Source organism: Rhipicephalus microplus, chromosome 7, assembly GCF_043290135.1.
Source record: "Rhipicephalus microplus isolate Deutch F79 chromosome 7, USDA_Rmic, whole genome shotgun sequence".
NCBI classification, from domain to species: Eukaryota; Metazoa; Arthropoda; class Arachnida; order Ixodida; family Ixodidae; genus Rhipicephalus; species Rhipicephalus microplus.
In genome coordinates, this window is record NC_134706.1 from 143,679,615 (window position 1) to 143,700,970 (window position 21,356).

The following is a 21,356-nucleotide window of genomic DNA, read 5'->3' on the forward strand; positions in this document are numbered from 1 at the left end:
GTCGCGCACTATCTAGGCAGCAGTGGGACAAAATCTGCAACTTCGTCGACGGGTAAGTTCGCCATGGCAAGACATAAAATATGATAAAACATATCTTCAATAAAAACACCGCGAAAACAAATCTAAAGCATGTTATCACTCGAATTCTCCATAAACAGATAGGACTCTCTACGGAACAGCAAGTCGTTCAAGGGCTCATGCATAGGCACCTCCCAATAAAAACAGAATTGTCCGCACTAAGTGGACAGTACCAGAGCACGCCAAATCTAGGTCTCAAAAGGTGGCCCGTGACCAGGACGATATATCAAACTGAGCCCTTTGTAACCTTGATCAGGCTTCGATTGAGACCCTGAAAGATATGATCAATTTAACATGAAGAAAATGCAGGGTGCTAGTACAGTAGAAGCTGGCCAACACGATCCTCATTCCTACGTCAGGAAAGCCTCCTAATTTAAACAACATGAGGCCAATATACTTGACATCATGTACTGGCAGGGTTGTAAACCATGCCGTACTGCACAGCGTAAACAAGTACTTGTACGATAATGACGCCTATACACACAATATGGTTAGGTTTAGGGCCGGGCTATCCACGCTAGACGCAATGAAGCTTATCAAGCTCCAGGTCATCGACAGCGAAGCCAAAGGCGTGAGAGCTATTTTGTGCCTGGACATAGAAAAACCATTTGGTGACATCTATCACTCAATCATACTCGAAGCGGTTTCCAAGCGTGGTCTGAAAAAATTTTTCCTTGACAACGTGTGGTCTTTCTTTGCAGATTGGAAAGCTGTGATGAAAATTGCCGATATCTAGACTGCAGCAATCGAACCAGAAGAAAGGGACACGCCACAAAGAGGAGTGATTTCCCAATACTGTTCAACATTTCCATGAATGGATTGTCAAAGAAATTATCGAGCATTCAAGGAATGAAGCACACCATCTACGCCGAGAACATTACCATCTGGTGCACAGGGGGAAGCAAGGGGCAAATTGAGAGCGCCCAGCAAGAGGGCGTAGACGAGTCAATCCGCCCTTCTGGGTTCAGGTGCTCCTCGAGCAAGTCAGAGCTCTTACTGTATCGGAATACACGTCGGGGACCGAAGCCCAGAGGTTGAAAGCCATTAACCAGACGAACATCCACTTCCTTACAAATCAAGGAAATGCCATCCCAAGGGTCGACTCCATCAAAGTTCTGGGCAAGTTGATAGAGTCTACTGGCACTAACAGCAAATCTATAGCCAAGTTAACTTGCAAAACAGACAGTACGGTCCACCTCATACACAGACTGGCTAGCGAAAATGCGCTCGAAGAAGACAACCTCATCAGGTTGATGCATCCGTTTGTGCTAAGTCACTTCACGTACGAGGCAGCAATGAACAACTAGTCCAGAGCAGAGTCCGGGAAACTGATTGTGCTCCTCAGGATGGTTATCAACAAGGTCAAAGGCCTAACCAACACACCCGCACCGAGTGTGTACTTGAGCTTCTCATTCGCAACACGCTTGAGAAATAGCAGAAGCACAAAAAGAGCACTTTTTACAATGTGATTTATTACAAGGTCGGGGAGAATGATTCTGCATGAGCTTGGCCAGCACGCAATGGCAAATAGCCTCAAGTACTATGATATCCCCGATAACTTAAGAGGAAGTATCGCAGTGTTTCCTATACTACGAAAAATGCATCCAGAGCACAACATCGGAACAAAACAAGCGAGGGCGAGGAGAATACTTCGCCAAGTCTCAAACGAAGAAAGAGGGGCCTTCTTTGTTGACGCGGCTTCCTACGCCAAGAAGAAAGCTTTTGTGGCTGTGGTGTTTGATGAGGCTGGCGGTGTAGTAAACTCAGCGACGGTCAGTACAAAAGACCCAATTATTGTGCAACAGGTGGCCATTGCCTTAGTACTCAGGATAGATAACATTGAAATCATCTACAGTGATTCCGTGGAAGCACTATGGGCCTTCGAAAATGGTACGGTCTCAAAAAAAAACGTTGAAAATATATATGGCAAGAACATTACGCATCAGTTTCTGAGTTGTTTTCCAGCTCACTCTGTGCAAATCAACGACCTTGTACCAATTTCAATGAAGCAGCACACGAGGCGCCACGAGAACTGCCAACCGGGCTTCCTGGGCAAACGGGCTACCGGTGAAGGAGATAGCTGGAAAATTCTCACAGCATGTAACGAGCTGACTAGACATTCCTACCTGTGCAGAAAGATTTTCTCTTTACCTCATAAAAATCGAACTAGGCCCCAAGCACTAACATTACGCAAATTGCAAACCTGGACGTACCCTACATTGAAGATGTTACACATTATCGGTATTGTCACATATACCCAGGTAAGTTTTGCACACATTGTGTTGAAATAGCTTCATTGGAACTTATTCACAGGCAGTGTACTAAATTCGCTCATTTACTGAACGTCACCTTGGCCAGATGGGGAGCGACAATCCGCTGCTCGTCCTTGGCAGATGCGCTCTGGGCTATCCACCAAGGCCGTGAGGTGGCTGCGGAGCTCGGCCTCTTAGTCCGCACGGGGGAGCGGCACTCGACGCAGTGATAGTGTTTCGAAGGACCCAATAAAAGTTTGTCCAATTCAAGCAAAATTCGCCGTCCCGCTCTTAGCACGCACGGAAAAAAGGCAAGGCAAAGGTTTATGAGCCACTTTTAACTTCTGCTGTTTCTCGAGCAATTCACCTTTTGCTTGTTCCCAGCATCACAGCCGAAACAGTCATCTTGTGTTTGTGACGAATTGTCAGCCAAAACAAAACGGACTGCCCAGCGTAATCTATTCAAATAATGCGAGGACTTCTAAAGTGAGATCAACGAATTTAAAACGCTTATTCATAATGTTAAAAAAAAAGATGTCGCGAACTATCTCACCGCCAAGCCCCGCCACGGTGGTCTAGTGCCTAAGGTACTCGGCTGCTGACGTGCAGGTCGCGGGTTCAAATCCCGGCTGCCGCGGCTGCATTACGATTGAGGCGGAAATGTAGGCCCGTGTGCGCAGATTTGAGCGCGCGTTAAAGACTCCCAGGTGGTCAAAATTTTCTGAGCCCTCCATTACGGCGTCTCTCATAATCATATGCTGGTTTGGGGACGTTAAACCCCAAATATCTATCTATCTATCTATCTATCTATCTATCTATCTATCTATCTATCTATCTATCTATCTATCTATCTATCTATCTATCTATCTATCTATCTATCTATCTATCTATCTATCTATCTATCTATCTATCTATCTATCTATCTATCTATCTATCTAATCTCACCGCCAACGGTATTCTCTGGAAGTAGGTCGCGCCCAATGCACCATGATGTGGTGGATGGTGGGAGCGGCTGATCAGATCAGTAAAGACTTCGTTGCGAAATATTCTCGGCAGAGCCTGCCTTAGCTAGGAAGAACTAATGACAGTGCTGATATAGGGCGAAACAAGAATAAACTCTAGGCTGTTAACCTTTGTAGAGACTGACGCAGCGAAACCGTTCACGTCGACGCCACCGGACCTATTGCTTGGACGTTGATTAACTGCGATGACGTATGATACAGTTTAAGTTAATGCCAGTTCGAGAGGATCGGATGCCATTCACCACCATGCTTTTATGTAACTTCTAGCCGACATTCATGGGAACCGATGGCGGAAAAAATATTTGCTTTAACTCCAATCTGCTCATTTCGCACAAAGTCAATGAGCTATGAAGTAAACAAAGGTGACATTATTATCGTGCATTCTGGTGCGTCACCTAGACAACCATGGAAATTCGGAAGAATCGTTCAGGTTTTTAAAAGTTCAGATGGGCGTGTCCACTATTGCAGCAAGCCCCGCCGCGGTGGTCTAGTGGTTAAGGTACTCGGCTGCTGACCCGCAGGGCGCGGGTTGGAATCCCGGCTGTGGCGGCTGCATTTCCGATGGAGGCGGAAATGTTGTAGGCCCGTGTGCTCATATTTGCGTGCCCGTTAAAGAACCCCAGGTGGTCTAAATTTCCGGAGCCCTCCACTACGGCGTCTCTCATAATCATAGAGTGGTTTTGGGACGTTAAACCCCACATATCTATCAATCAATCAAGGTAAAACAGCAAGAAGATGTAATCGTGACAAGACCCATACAAAAGCTACATTCACTGATACTCCATGATTAATTTCATTGGACAGTTAGCAATGGAGTTTTCATCGCGACCGTGAGCCAGCTTACAGGAGACGAAGAGGAAGAAATATGAAGGAGCTCGAGAGAAAAACCAAGGACAACTTTTTTTACTGTTTCTTTTCGGTTCGACTCCCCGACTATACCACTGTATTCATGGCAGAAGATTTGGCTATTGTTCTAGCCCTATGCAAATTACCCTGAAACAAATCAGCAAGAGTGATCATTACAGACTCATTATCAGTGTGTACTGCGCTTTCTGTGGCAGGAAATGCCAAGCAGATGATAACGTGTCGTCATTTATTAACGAAAAACGTACAAAAACTGCATTTGCTGGTACAAGGCTGCCATGAAATAAATTTGAAGAAAATGGCGAATACATCATCCCAGTTTTAAAAGATATGGCTCACGTTACAGCGCGAACGTTAAGAAATGCTTGTTTCAAATAATAAATTTGTAAATTTGGCCGAGTTAAAGTTTTACAGCAATTAAGACATTGATGGAATAAACAGTAGTGTGTATCTTGCCAGTTAAAAGTTACCTATTACATATTGCGCTGTGCAGTTCCACATCTAAATTATTACCTAAACAAAGCTGAACTCAAGGCATCATCGTTGTACATTTTTTCGCAAAACAATTGCAAGAATTTATTGTTTTATTTGATTCTGTTGTCGTTTTACCTGTCAAAAAGAAGATTCTTAAAAAGTTAGTCAATTTGTAAAGAACCCACTGTTTAGCGTCGATGGCACTGAATGGTTGGCCGGCTGACTGGTCCCATGACCGTCCTGGGTTGAGCAGGAGCCTTCTCAAATTCAACAAGTTGGTATCTAAGTTCACGCACCATTTAGTTCAATTGACAGGTATTTGTGGCGAGAACCGGGTACACTCTTCACGTTTTCTCTTCTGAGGAGCAGTGACTACGCCGCAACGCTAATGAGCGGCACGATTCATTTATCAGGTTTATCGCGCAGAGTGTGCACACACGCGTGAAGCAGAAAGGCTATATCACCACGTACGTAAGAAAACTCGCATTCAATGTCACCACACCTAAGACGTATTTTCTCACAGCTGCTTTGTCATGATAATGCGAACGCTCCTTGAGACAGCCTGTTCTTATATTTACTTGCAGTGTTTGATACAAAAGAAATGAGCTGGAAATTTTGTGCGGCGGGTGAAACAAAAGAAGCTGATCTGAAGTTGAAAAAAAGCTTTGGAAGACGCTGTGGGAGGCGCGATGTTGAGTTACCAATAGAAGGAGCAACAGTGACGCTAACATCACAGCACTGTTGTAATGTAGACCGAGTCGTGGCGTTGACGTATCCAGCCACAACGTCTCTTTGTTGACAACCGCTGCGAATACTCCACGTGCATTCCTGACGCCACGCTCATTCTTTCAGCCGTTTTTATCAATGCTGCTATCACGCGCTGCACACTGTTTTCGTCCCATGACCCCCGTACTGCCAGCTGGATGCAAACTCATGTGCCCGAGAAGCTCGACCCATCTTGCATGGTACCCGCGCTTTTCACTCATGCTCAGAAAAACTAAGAGGACTTCCATGAAAACGTTTTCAAAATATTTTTCTTTACAAACTTGAATTACGCACACATTAGCGTTTGTATTTACCTCTCTGCTGTGGGCTAGTGCCTAATTATTTACCTTTGCGTTGTATGCTAGGGCTCTTGCATGGTCCTTCTTCTCCGAATAAATACTTTACATTGTTGCGGCAATATTGCGGCATTTTCGTATGGCACGTTGACTTTTCTATTGTCTTGACATCAAAACTGAACATTAAGCACTTCGTTTCTTCTGAAAAAAAAACACAAAGTTTTGCATAAACGTTGGACACTTATTCAAATACAAGTGAGGTGCTCCTGCCGACAATTGGAGATAGCTACATATGTCTAATGACATATTATAATGCTTATTCTCTGAACTTCCGACGACTTGAGCATATATTCTGATTAGCACTGGCACATTAATTTATATTGCCATTTGGTAGAGGCATTATAGAGCGATATAAAATTTCTTTATGCTGGAGGTACCAGGAACCCGCTTTTTATTTCTTGATAGAGGAGTATACAAAGGCATGGCGTTCCGTTGATTCAGGGTATTCATCCTAAAGGTAGCCCCATAAGTTTCTGCGAAAGCCCCTGGGCGTACCTTGACCCACCACAGGGTGAAATACTTGAGCAGCGGCGGCTGCTCTGGCAGGTACACAATTGCTGCCCCCAGGCACCTAGTGGCTTTTTTTTGGACATTCTCAGCTGGATTTTGCCGCCGGCGTCGGCATCGATATCAAGCACCATGTATGTATACGTATGCATATATACAAAAACGCAAGAAAGAAAAAAAATCAGGAAGAAAACACTTCAAAGCACGCAATCGAGCGTGGGACCCCTGCGCGTGAAAGCGAGGCGTTAACCACTGAGCCACCCCGGAGCACATCCTTCACCGTTCAAACGTTCAAACGGCAAGCTAGTTATATCTACGACTTACCACAGCTCACGAACATCTCGGGAAGGGGATTGCGTTTTCAGCATTACCAGCAAGACGGCGCCTTGAGCGCGCGTCGCCACATCGTGCAGCGGTGCCCGCTCCGATCTCCTACGCATACTTTGAGCGACATGGAGAAGGGGAGCGACGCGCCCTTATTTCACGGTGGCGAGGTGGCGAAAGTAGTATGCCTCGGCTGGCCTCGGGTTTCACCTGGAACAATTCTGCTGTAGTTATCGGGTGCACAAAGGCCACAGAAATCATTGCAGTTTCCGTCTGCGAAAAGCGCGCGCTTTTGAGACACAGCAGAGTAACAAATGAGTCGCTCCTTCGCATGCATCCGTACCTGTGAGTACGTTTTGTGCGTCATTTGTGCGTGAGACATGCAGGGCTCGTTTCAATCTGCTTTCTATTCTACGCGCGACCTTTCAATTGGTTGCTATTGCGCTCTTGCTTCGCCTTTACGGCAAAGCTGTGACTCTTATGATATGCCGTGACCTATGTTGTGAAAAAAATAGTAGCAGAATAAATATGCGAGCATAATGGTGTGTTAGTTTTCTTGTTTTATTGAATACTTGTATCAGAAACCTTTGTACTTTTTTGTGTTTTTTTAGCTCAATGTCAATGAACTACCAGTACATGATGCAATATGGTGTGTTAATACGTTTAAAGGGGCAGGAGCCCTTGTCAGGCGTTTTCGCCTTTAGCTCCTGTACCTTTCTTGAAAAAAATTACACAAGATGAAATACAGATTTATTCATTCATTCATATTTCATTCATAAATAGGTACAAGCGCACTTCCGGGCTGCTGGTCGGCACAATAAACTTCGTATTCAATTGTGAGGGTACCTTCCCCGTGGGCAATCGCTAGCATGGGACCACTAAACCTAAAAATAAGGTCATCCTGCTCTTTTCTCAAAGGTAGAATTTTCAAAGCCACGAACTTGCATGATAAACTTCACATAACCTTGTTTCCGGATTTTTGAGTTCGAACGTAATATCGGGCCACCAGAACCCCGATGAGATGGCTCATATTCATGCACGACGATTAATTGGCGGCAGCGTTGCGGGGTCCACAAAAAGTTCGGAAAAACTCAAGGTCAGCAATGCCCTCGTCATCTTTCACTAGGTTACTACGCACTACAGGGGTGTTGGTTGAGTGTTGCCACCCCCTTAACCTAAGCTGATTAGAGCACAACCTGTCAAGGTCAGAATCAGAATGTTCCAAACGGTGTTTTGCTCTTCGAAGAGATTCCCCAGTAAGGTGCATGTGGTGATAAAACCAAGAAACTCAGACTTCCGAGCAGTTAGCTTATTGAAGCACATGCTCAGGTGATGCCTTGTATTCTAGGAAAGCTGTAAATAAACTTGGTAGGCTGCTGCTATCAACAACTACAGCTACAACGTCCAGCCTCTGGCTGGCCAGAGGCACCGTGAAAGGGCGGAGATAGTCGGCCTTCCCGCCCCGACATGAGTCTTTCTTTTTTCCGGAACAAATAGATATATTTTATCTGTCTTTCAGGCCTACTCACTACTCCGGGCATGACCACTCACGTCATTTAATTTTCACTTTCTCCTTCCGAGTTGAAGTGTTCATGCATGCTCCCACCGTTTGAGTTAGTGGGATTGCTAGGCCTGACGAATCCTGCAATGGCACCTCGGTGTTGCTTTTCGAGACTGAATGAAATACCGGCTTTTTCGTCAGTGAAGTTCTGCGTGCGAATGTGATGTGCTTCGTTCACTAAATATTTGGGTTACCTATACACCTGGAAGCTCTTTGACATTGGGGCAGTGTTGCTGAACCAACTTCCACAAATATTAACGATTTGCCGAAGGTTGGAGTGTTTTCATTCCTAAAGATTTACCGAAATGTAAAATAAGAGCGTGCCATCCGTCGAGATGACCTCCATATGCCTTGTCTCTGTGATTCAAAGTGAGTTGTTTTGAAAGCAACACCACTAGAGCATTCTTTTTTATATAATCATCTCGTGTATGCTTCTGAGTTGAGTGGGAAGCCATCACCGTATGAGTGCCAGCGACACTAGGTGTCGCTGGCACTCACCAACGCGATAACGTAGCATCCCCAGACACTGCTGGGAACTGCATAAATCTCGTGTTCGTAATGAGCGCGTTTGCCCAAAAATAATCTGCTTGCCTGCGAAACGGGTGTTGCGAGTTGTGTGGGAATGAAGAGGGGCAATCATTATCAAGTTCAGTGCATTGAGTTTGAAAAAAAAATGGAGGGAATGGAGGCGCTTGGCCATGTGGATGGCGGCTCATCCTTTTCTCTACGTTTTCATGCTGTGAAACCCGGGACACATCACCATCATAAGTGAGACAAAGTGGACCTAGTTATTTTTTACTGCGTTTTGAACCTGGGGGACTATCGTGATGCTGCCGTTGGTTGAAGCTGTTGTGCGTAGCCAAACCATTCCTGAAAACCAGATCAAGAAGATTGTTGCCTCGACACTGCTTAAGACTTCATGCTTCGAAGCGTTTGTGATGAATGCCATATTGACTGCGACCACTTCGTGACGTGACTGGCCTATGATTTCTCACGCTTACGATACTGTACTGGATAGTGGAAACCCTATTCGCAACTTGAAATGAAGTGCGCTAGGCCGTCACGGAAGCCATCGCCAACTTCGAACGTTTATTACACGTGAAGCGCCTATCAGTAAGTGAGTTACTAGAGATTCATTTATTTTGATTGCTTCCCGAACAAATTGATGGAAAAGTAGAAGACGCAGTTTATAACAATCACTTGGAAACAGACGGGCGATGCAGACCTTTATGAACACCAGATCATTCTGGCCAAGATCAGAGGAGAATATGAGATCGCAGACGTAATATATGCGTGCCAGGCTCGCTTGGAGCCCATGAGGCAAAGGTTTGAGACAGAGTACAGGCTAACGTGCACTTTCGTCTGTGGTGCCACCATCTAGCCTCTGCTGCTTCAGCCGCAATGTTGTTCTACAGAAGCTAGGTGACTCAGACTCAAGATGAATTGCTCAACGTGCTTGAAGCCAAAAAGTTACTGATTTCGAAAGCCTGTCGTGAAAAGTCACGAGCATCCAAGCACGCACAGAACAAACGCTATTTCCGAAGAACTGGCCCACACCTTTAGAACACCCGCAAGCGTACCATTTCAATGAATAAACGGCACGACAGTTACAACTCAAGTGCACATGGTAGAGGAAGAAAGCCCAATGTCAAAAGATGGGAAGCCTTTGGAGATCTAAAAAACATTTATTTGATAATAAGAATTGGTGCAAGCCAAAGACAAGTGATTCAGATAATCTGTTGTACAGTCCTTGCAGCCAAGGGTAGGAATGTCTGACATAGACAAATCAAGACGCATTCAAGCAAAAGAAGAAAGAGAAAAACTGTGATGGCTTAGGAGCCTGCTGCCTGTATTAGTTCTGAAAGATCTATGAGTGAGCTGTAAACTTCAAGGGAGAGGGGATGCGGACCGTACAAGCTACCTCACCACCGATAAAGTACATGAACGTACAGCTAAAACGGCGAATGAAGCAATCAGGTCGGGGGTTGAGGCAAATTTATGATGCTTATAAGGTGAGCACAGCCAAGGCAAAAATTCAAAAACAAAAATTAAAATGAGCTACACAAAAACCTCGCAGAAGAAAACGTGTTTCTGTCAACGAAAACTGATTATCGACAGCGCAACTTCTCTGAAGGCGACGCGTTTTAAGGCATGGATCTGGAACAAGAGTCGGAAGCGTCACTGGAAAACGAGGCGCAACAGAAAACCTACATTGTTCTACGGGGATTGACTTAAACCTCAAAATATTAGTGACGAACATTATATGTTTAGTGTTTACAGCAAATGCGATACTGTTCATTATGAGACCTCGTTGTGCGGGCACTCAGGATGCTGAATATTGTGTGGAAATGAGAAGTGGCAATCATTATTAGGATCAGGGCAACGCATTCAGAAAAAGAAGACGTGAAATGGGGAGGGGTTCATCGCCATAGAGATGGCGCATGTGGGCCGGTGGCCCGTCCTTTTCTCTACAACGAGGTACACGCACCTTGACGTTACGCTCAACTGACTTCAGAAGCGGAAAGACTGTAGTGTCTCACGTTCCGCTGCTCGCACCATAAAAACAACAAAACAAAAAAATGAAGGTGTGTGGGGATTTATGTTGTTACGGGGCGCCAGAGGTGGACATGGTAGAAAAGAAGACGATGTTTAGTGTGAGCTCGTGCAGACTGGGCTTTGTAATGTATGTCAGCCTGTTTATCTAAAGTAAATATATTTCAGACATTTTTTCTCTGTAACAATTGGGTGGACAGTGTGGGTGTTTCTACAGTCAACATCCACGACGATTACACGCAGCGGATGTTCCTTCTCTGGCTGTGCGATGTCTGATCAAGACGAGAATGACGATTCTTCAGAGACTACCCAAACCGTGCCTCGTACAACTACGTAGCAACCAACAGCACCGCTTCCAGCCACTACTAACCCCACCGTCGTCCTGACTCAACCGCGTGACACAAACATCTCTTCAGGTAGGGACAGCACTGACGTGGAGGAATGGCTTCAGCCGTACAAACGGGTGAGTGCTCTGTACAACTGGGATTCGACGCTGATGTTAGCCAATATTCTTTTCTACCTTGATGGCACGGCTAAAGTTTGGTAACCATGAGGAAGAGTTCACGAATTGGGACATGTGGAAACACAAACTCATCGATCTCTTCGGCAAGCACATAGGGCGTCGCCGTGCTGCGCAGAACGAACTAGCGTGTCAACGCTAGTCCTGCACCGAGTCATACGTTACATACATAAGCATGTGCTCGGCCTCTGCCGGGAGATTGACGACAAGATGCCGGAATCTCAAAACGTCGCGCACATTCTCAAGTGAATTGATAATCACGCCTTCCGTCTCCTCGTGCTTCGAAAATCATGGACCGTGGACGACGTTAATAATGAATGCCGACGCTTCGAGGAAGCGAAAAGTCATCGTATCACTTCACACGTTTTGCGTCTTCGAAACACGGCTACAACAATTGCTTGCGAGGACGCCAGTTTGCCACCAGCCTCTGCTTCTTCCGACAATAACGTGTGCTTCGTGCGCCACGAAATCGAGGCAGAATCACCACTTTTTCACAAAGTCCCGGCCCCCAACAACCCTCGCGCCACAATTTCCTTTATTCAGAGTGTTGTGCGCCAGTAACTGGCCAACTGAGAACTTCAGACGCTATGCCCCGTTAACTGTCCTCACTACCAACTGCCCTGTAATAACGGTGAACTTCCGACGACAGGCTGATCTGTTTCAACTGTGGAGGAGTCGGCCATATTTCACGTCATTGCTCTTCTTCCTGGAATCGGCAGTCATAGTTGCATTATGCCAACACCTGGCGCCCACCAGCTGGTTCCCGGATACCGATCTACGTGGAACAAGACGATGCTTCGCCATCCTAGACCGTCCCACCGAACCGCTCCCCGTCGCCCACCAGACGCATGTCCCACTCGACTTACCAATGTCGCTCTCCGTCACCCTTTTACCGCCAGTCCCCAGAAAACTGACGGGTGCAGCTCCTAGAAGTGAGCCTGCCTCAACGACCCGACCCGAAATTACTCTACTCCCGTTACCTGGACACAATAACTTGATTAATTAAATGTTGATGGTGCTTCTGTTTTAGCACTCATTGACACCGGCGCTCACATATCAGTCATGAACTTCAGCCTTCGTGATCGACTCAATAAAGTGCTCACTTCTGCTCCAGTCACTGTTGTCCGAGTAGGCGATGGTGCAACAGCAGTGGTCACTGAGTGGTGTGCCGCCCGTGTCACTGTTGCTGGACATCATACCAATGTTTCTTTTTTACATACTGAAACCTGATATAATTTCGGGACTCAATTTCCTGTCGGAGCATTCGACCCTAGTTTACGGTTCTGCTGGTGTTGTTCAGCTCGTCCTACCCCATGCCGTTTGCACTCCTGATACTGCGCCACCAAACCTATGCTCCGCCGGCTTTATTCGCCTATCTTCGCGAGCTGCGACGTATATCGACGTCTCTTCTGATGCACCTGTGGCTGACGACGATTACGTTGTGTCAACTAATGCTACCGCCCTTTGTTCGCTCGATGTTGCGTTCTCCCACATGGTCATCACTATGAAAGACAACGCGGCATGTCTCCATATTGGGAACTTTACACTTTGCTCTAAAGTTGTGCCACGAGAGATATCCCTTGGAACGCTCGCCCTGCCGGCGACTACGACATCTCCGCCTTAACAGAAGGTACACAGTCATCTGGCAGCTTTCAGTCAGGCAGTACACAAGACTGCAAAACTGAAATGATCGCCCCTGATTTCCGAGCGTGTGCCTGCGCTTGGTGGCCTTCTTTCGTCGTTTCAAGACGTCTTTGATCTCCATGACCGACTCCTATAGGTGAAACGACCATTGTAAAGCAATCGACACCGGCGATGCAAATCTAGTACAACGGTGGCTTTATCGAGTTTTGTCCACCGAGCGCCACGTGATTTATCAAGAAGTTGACAAGATGCTTGCCCGATACATCGTTGAAACTTCTTCAAGTTCTTGGGCTTTGGCCGTTGTGCTCGCCAGAAAGAAGAATAGCAGCTGGCACTTCTGTCTCGACTACAAAAATCTTGACAAAGTAACAAAAAAGACGCGTATTCTTAGCCCCGGATAGATGACGCTCTTGATTGCCTTAGTGAAGCAAATTATTTCTCTTCCATCGACCTTCTTTCCGGGTACTGGAAGACATCAGTGCATGACCTCGACCGTGAAAAGACAGCATTTATGACTCCCGACGGGCTATATCAATTTAAACTAATGCCTTTCGGGTTATGCAATGCTTCGGCTACATTTGAATGAATGATGGACGTTCTACTTCATAATTTTAAGTGCTCAATCTGACTATGCTACATTTATTCAGCATTGTTTTTTCAACGACGTTTGAAATTCCCGTGGAGCGTCTCTCAACAATTCTTTTGATTTTGCACGTACGCTCGCTAAAACGGGGATCACTACGATATCCCAAAAGATACCAGAGAGCGCATCACGATACTGCTGTTATTCTGAAATAGGCATCTCGTGTATCAACGCGAGTAGAGGAATGCTAGGGCGAAAGCACTACGCAAGAAGTTTAAAAACGATGTGGATGTGGTCTATGTGGATGCGGTGAAGTATCTGGACGGTCGACGCATGGCGTTGGTCGCTTCTTATCTAGTGGGCCTCCTGCTCGCCAGCAGTCCCATTAAATCAGGAAGGTCTGAAATCGCCGTGGAAGCAACTGCCGTGGAAGGTAACTTGTCACGTGCCTTAGCAAGCTCTAGCTCAAACAGTCTAATTACATTCGTGTATGGCCACACTGTTTTATTATCCTCAGTGATTACTTTCTCAATTTGTTTAGTGCTTATTTCAATTTCCCTTTCTGAATAAAAATTTTCCTGTAGTTCATGTTGTCTCCTTCCCACTTTCTCTGCTCTTCCAAAACTTAACTTGATAGGTTTGTGATCTCTACCCAGACTTCTGAAGCCACCTCCATCTATGTGCATGCCCCTGAGCTCATCATACATCTCATGTGACATCAGTGCATAAGCTATTGTCAACTCCAGCCTTCCTACCTCCCATGTTATTTGCCCTTCACACTTCTCGGTACTGTTGAAAATGATCAAATCGTGCCTTTCACACATATCCATGATCATTTTGCCTGTTGGGCCGGTATACCCATCTATATCTTCTATGTTTGCATCCATATCTCCTAGTATAATTATCTCGCACTCTCATCCTAACTCCTCAATGTCATTTGATATACACTTCACCATTGCCTGGTTTTTATTCTCTGGCCTTTGCTCCCGTCCACAAGTACACCAAACTAAGGAGTGTCATTTGCCCTGCCACTTTCCCGTTTAGCCATATATTCCTTGCACTCCTGCTGGACCAATTGTCAGTCTGTACTTTTATGAGTGAGTGCTCCAATACCACCACCCTTTCTGCTGCCTTCTGTTCTACTACAATACTTCCATGCATAGTCCGGATTGTTAGGAGGTTGTTTCATGTCCCTAATATGTGTTTCTACCAAACCGTATACCTTCGGCCTGTCCTTTCTAGCTGTTCTTCTATCTCGTCTCACTTCAGCCTGTTCCTGCCACCCTGCATGTTGTTATACCCTATGCCCCACCACTAGTTCGCTGAAGCTAGGCCTTGGAAAATTGAACCAGCTGAACATGTTTTTTCCAAAATTGCTTGCTCTTTCTTCTCCGTCATTCTGGTTGCCAGTGCCCTACTGTTCTCTCCGTCGGCCACTCCTTTGTTCACCTTGACTAGTGCTTCCTCGGTGGACTTCAACCTGTCTCCTATTAGCATCGTTTTTTCTTGCTCGGCTGCCAACGCAGTCTACAGCTTGGTGATTCTCAACAGCAGTTTACTCGGGGCGGCCATCTTTTTCTCCATTTTTTCCTCGACCTCACATTGCCTACTCTTCGCGTCAGCCTCTTTTTCATTTGCTTCTGTACTTGAGTACATTTTCAAACTCACCCCGCATCCTGAACACTTTACAGTCTTTTTAACCATGTCTTTATGACACCAATTGTCCTTAAGACGTGTCTCACTCGATAATTACAAAACACGATCTCTGTCCTACGAAAAAGAGAAAGTCTAAGCTCTACCAAAAAAATGTGTGTGTTTAATATACGTGCATCTCTCCCACGTGGTAGCAAGAGAAAAAACACAAAGAAACAAATACACACACACGCACAAACTAGTAAATACCTGGTGACTGATTCCCGGAAAAGCCGTACAATGTAGTAGGTGTTACAAGGATTTTAACTGCTACCTTATCAATTACAAAGGCCAAGCTCAAAACATGCAAAACCACTTATCTGCGCAGTCGATCGGGAGCGCTCAAAAAACACGTCCATCCACCATGCCAGTCCGAACTGAACGTTCCAATTGTCCTAATGAGTAGAGAAGGAGCGCACTCTGGCGTGTGAGGGCGCTCGCATATTGTGAGCTCGACGGAGCTTCCATGCGTGTGAAGGCCTGGTAGGAGAGCGTAAGTGCAGTGTTTCACCGTTCGCTTTCTCTCCTCTGTGCGCCCCACTACAACGTCCACTCGCTCAGACGTATATATAAATGAGTGAAGTTGAAACTTCACTCTTGACCGTTCACTGGCTGAAGATTGTCCAAATAAACAGCTACGGCAGAAATCCTCGTGTCGTCTACATTTACGTCATTATATTACAGCACCGTGTACTTTCGGTGCAAGAAATGCATTTGCATTATCACGCAATTTCTTTCGAGGAGGTGGGGGAAATTTATATTGTGAAGAAACTGAACTACAGATAAACGTCGGAACTTAATCAGCTTAATACTTTATTCAAACGAGCCCTCTTTTTGACGCAAAGGCAGAATAAAACTGTTAACAATGTAAAACTCGCCGCTAACGCTTCATCTTCTAACAGGAGAGGATTGTGCTAATGAATCAATGGATCCACAGCCTTCCGTATCCGCGCTCACTCGGGGAAAACAAGTTACACCGCTGCCCCAGCATTTAGGCCTGAAAAAATATTTTTAAGTGACATTGAGTTATCGCTAAGCAGCAGCTTCTTTGCATGTAAAATAATTTGGTCATCCTACACTACTTGGCAAGGCTTTAGCCATAGAGAAGCTTGTTATTACCTAGCTTCTTCAAGCTTTTCGAGCTGGTTGTTAACTCATCGGCTTGGTCGGCTGAGAAGTGAACACCTTAACAATACTCACGAGTACTCCAGTATTCATAGCTCAGTAGTAAACATTCATCCTCAACGTGCAGAACTCTGAATTTTTCTATTGAGTCTTGTTTACTAGACTCTGTAGAAGTTTCTGTTAAAATAACAGTAAGAGAATGTCACATTAGTCGCCACTTTATAATGTCTTTAAAATTGTGTAATTTCTTCATGCTAAACAAAGCACTGTGCATAATACGTAATAATAATTTGTCATAATCTCATTTTTACAATTTGGTAATAACCTAATTGCCGCAATTCAGCTAAAATCTTTATTTAACAGCTATATTATATCTATATATAAGCGATGTGTCCGGATTTGTACAAATAATTCGAGCTTTTTTAAAAGAATATGCATGAAATGAGCCACGGGTTCAAAAATTGTACTTCGTCGCAGGCTGACAAAATGCTTCCTATTTTTCATCGCGTTAAATTTTACAAGCTAATTTCAGTTTCTTCATTTTATTTTACTTTCATACAAAACATACATGCTTACAAATACATACATTAGGAGGTCCCAGAGCACTTTGCTGAAGAGGGACCTCCTGTCAGTAAATTTGTTAAATATGTACAAGTAACATGCAACAACGTGGAATAAGATAAAGAAATAATTGTTATAGACTAAACATAGTGACATTTGAACTATCATGATTACAACAATAACACTGCTTAGAACATATAAAAATTAAGAAAATTTTGAAAAATATATACTAAATGAACAAGCAAAGAAAGAAATTTGCAGATCCCACATACAGTAGAAATTGATGATATGCGAAGCACGAATGGTAAATGTTGAAATGCACTTTAAGATCAGCACAACATCACAGAGTAGAGGCAAACATGCGGTACATGACTTCCGCGTCATGATTATCCTGTTTGGATGTGTAGTTTACCTTCGTCATCTATTCACGTCACGTGATACCAAATATAGAATATGTGGAGCTAGGAAAATGGCCGCGAGCACGCAGTGAGCGTGGTATGTTGTCATGTTCTAACACGACACGCGTGTCAGGTTTATCATGTTTGCACCAGTCATATATTTCGTCATCCATTGATATCATGTAACACCAAGCTTGTCATATGTGGAGCTTGCAAACGGCCGCGAGCGCATCATGAAGGGCCCAATATACTCCAATGTGGCGTTGACGCGCACGCACACTGGGCACAGCGACGCTACGTTAGCAAAACGCGAGCACTCTATAGTCTGACGCCAGGCGCAACCAGCGCCCGTCCGTGCGGCCCGACGGCAACCGGCACGAAATGCGACATGCTTCATTTCGCACCGATGCGTTACCCTGACAACACTGCGTGTATCTCTTTTGGTGAAGGAGGGACGCTGGACGCGCTGAAATGTGTATGCGTTAAATCAACGCAGCGTGGCGCGCGTCTGCGAGTATATGGCAGTACCGGCGCCTGGCATGGCAACGCCGCCGTGACGCGACGTAAGGAACGCCGGCGAGTCGCGCACAGCGTCACGTCGAAATGTATTCGCGCTTTGACTGTGGCATGTAGTCATATTCTCACACGACACGCATCTCATGACTATCATGTTTTCACCAGTCACATACCTTCATCATTAATTGGCGCCGCTTCATACCGAATCTGACATATGTTAAGCTAGCGAAACGGCCGCGACACATCATCAGCGTTGCATGTAGTCATGTTGTTACATGACATACATGTCGTTATTATCATGTTTCGATGTGTCATTTACCTATGAGGTCCCTTCGCGTCATGCAATACCGAGTTCGGTACATGTTAAGGTAGCGAAACGGCCGCGAGCACATCATGAGCGTAGCTTGTAGTCATGTTGTTACATCACACGCATCTCATGGTTATGTTTGCATCAGTCACACACCTTCGTCATCCAATCACTTACTATAAAGCCAAATATATTATATGTGACGTTTGAGGAACGGACGTGAGCGCATCATGAGAGTGGCAAGTATTCATGTTGTTATATAATATGCATGTAAAATTTTCATGTTATGGTCTGTCACTTGTGTTCGCCATGCAATCATGTCATACTAACCAGTTTTGCAATATGCCATGCGAACCAAAACCACCGCAAGAGTTACACGACCATGAAATTGAAATCATTATATTCATGACATTCATGTCATGATTTTCATGTTAGTACTAGTCGAATATGTTTTTCATACAATTATGTTATGCTACATCAAGTTTGATATCGATACCATTATCGAAAAGGCCAGGAGAGGTAAAAGTCGTGGGTGACTAGATAGATAGATAGATAGATAGATAGATAGATAGATAGATAGATAGATAGATAGATAGATAGATACGCTCAAAGTCGCCGAAGGTCGCTAAGGAATGCTTCAAATTTAAAAAGTAAAAGAAAAGACGATTAGCTGTGTCAAAATTAAGCCTGAATAGGAAAAACTGTAGATAACATCACACATCTTAGAGTTTTAAAGTATAAGAATAGTGAATAATGTGTTGTTGAAAAGAGCTAATGATGAAGACTGCTTAACGTTGAGAGAAAGACTGTTCCAGGCCGATAACACTGTGAAGTAACCGTAGTTTTTTCCATAATTACTACGAACCTCATTGCAAAAACCTGCGCCACTGGGTACCAGTGTCCCGTGCCATGCCTGATTATGGGCCCTGTATGGCGCTGGTACCAACGCCTCCTAGCGCAGGTACTGGGACGCTAGAGTGGCAGCGTCCGAGTACTCAGCGCAAAATGGCTTCAGAGGGTAAAACAGGGATGTTCATTCGCCATAAATAAAATTATATTGAAGTAAAATAGCGCGCATTCACAATAAAAATAAAAAATAAAAATTGAAAAAAGTAAAACATTACATGACGGGATTTGAACTTGCGACCTCCTGATCTCAAATTGACCACGCTACCCAACACGCCACGCCATTTTTTTTTCTTTAATGAACGTCACGCCATACATGCCAGTGGGGTTGTAAAATGCCTATCTATCCGAAGAACTTGCCGTTCATGTTCAGAATTCGCAGAGTCAAGATTGACCCGATATTCCTTTTCAAATAACAATTGCATCTTGATTCGACAGTGGTGACCGGCTTCCGGGTAATGAATGACGTGCGGATATTAGCAAGAGCGCAAAATGCTTTGAAGCATTTACTTCTTAACCCTGAAAAATCTCAAATTGACTGGAGGAGCAGCCACACATTGCCAGCTCTTGCTGCCAATAGTTCTTTTTTTCCTTTGATAGTCGGTTATAGCACTTGCTACTGGTCAACAGGTACAGATGAATCAAATGTCTTGTTTGGTAGATATCCACACCCACGAGTGAATATTGAGTATTTTTGATTCGCGTAAGCGCCGATGTAGCAGTATACATCCGGCGTGCCAGATTACATATTCGCACTTATATCAATACCTGCAACTAAAAACCACTGAAGAAATGACTGATGCAATCCCCCGGAAAAGTATGCCAGCATGTTAGTTCACTAACGTGTGCCAAATTACATAATCAAAATGGCGTGTTCTTACATACAAGTAAGAGAAATACCGGTTCCTGCGCTCAGGAGGAAGCTTTCGGTGACAGCCTACGTTGCTGGAAGCACGACACATCAATCGTCGCCGCTCCTTTTGCGGGCACCGCACACGCGGATAAATGGTCGATTTAGGCTCAGAGATGTCTGAACTGTACTTTACAGTCATTTTTACACTTTTGAATTGTGCCTACATAAAGTAAAAAAAGCCGGCAGCGTGCACACCCACGCGGCCGGCACGATAGACCTCGCTGGGACGGGGCACAGAGTAAGGCTACCCGCGAAGCAGCTCAGTTGCGGTGCTTGAAGGTTCTGCATTTGAACTTCGCAGTATTTCTACCTGTTATTTAAACTGTACTTGAAGTAAGTGGAAAGTCCATCAATGCCAGAAATGCATTTACGTAGTGGCGATGCCGAGTAACAGCTGTTTTTCTGGCCTCTTCTGGCAGTTTACAGCAGGCGTGCCAGTGTACAGATATATGCAGTTATATAAATACCAAGAACTAAAAAGAAAACGCCCATAGAAATACCAAACCAATCCTCTGAAGACGTATGATAAGGAATCAGTTCACAAAGGCGTACCAAATTACCAATTGAAAATTGCGTGTTGTTACATATCAGTCGGAGTAGTACCGGCTAAGTGCGGCCGGCAGCTTTCGGTGACAGCCTGCGTCGAACAAAATGCGACGTTCGATTGTCATCGCTCCATGTGCGAACATCGCCACAAAAAAAAAATAGTTTATTTAGGTTCATGGATGCCTAAACTATACTATACAGTTATTCTCACACTCTTAAGTTTGTATGTACACAAAGCAAGAAGCACCGGTAACATACCAACGCGGCTGGCAAGACAGGTTTAATACACGCTGAGCCGGGAACTGGGTAAGAATGCTCTCGACGCGGTGAGTCGGGATAGTTGAAGATTCTGCGTTTGAGCTTCGCAACATTTCTAACTCTTACCTGAACTAAATAAAAGGATAAGCATGCCCAGACATACATTTATGCGGTATGGCGGAATCGAACGTCAGCTTTTTTTCTCGCCTCCGCTTGGAAACCTTGCGAAGCGATCGAGAGAGCTCATTTACGTTTCGACAACATTGCGACAAAAACAATTTCCTGTTTCTGTTAGGAGTGGCGTGCAGCTCCAGGCTTACAAACACTGCAACTTGGAAACGTTACAGCAATACACGGATGATGCGAATATGGCCCGTTTACGCGGGGGCATATTCGAAAAATGGGCATTATAGTTGTTGCGTTACGTAAGTGCGCCGCGAAAATTCCATATGCTCAGTATCTGTTACGGTAGCATCTCGCCCTGCTGTCGAATCAAGCGTTTTATAGTGATTGGCACCGAAACAAACCACGGCACACGCTACAATAACATGCACGCTGCAGCTGCGCTGGTCGAAACAGTGCATGCTCCAGTATTCATCAGTGTTTGCCAGTGAAAACTCTAGCGCTTCCA

The 21,356-nt window shown here is 44.9% G+C and overlaps 1 protein-coding gene across 3 annotated transcripts in view; it reads right to left on the minus strand.

Moving 5' to 3' along the window:
• The window catches only part of LOC119180000 (uncharacterized), a 287,597-nt gene that overhangs the window by 139,843 nt on the left and 126,398 nt on the right, over positions 1 to 21,356 (minus strand). For 2 of the 3 annotated variants that reach the window (XM_037431129.2, XM_075869823.1), the window contains 2 exons: positions 16,396 to 16,497; positions 5,803 to 5,952 (listed from right to left, as the gene is read on the minus strand). In XM_037431129.2, the coding sequence (XP_037287026.2) occupies positions 5,803 to 5,952; positions 16,396 to 16,497 (252 nt within the window). The remainder of the gene's footprint in view (positions 1 to 5,802; positions 5,953 to 16,395; positions 16,498 to 21,356) is intronic. The other variant, XM_075869824.1, reaches the window with a different exon arrangement.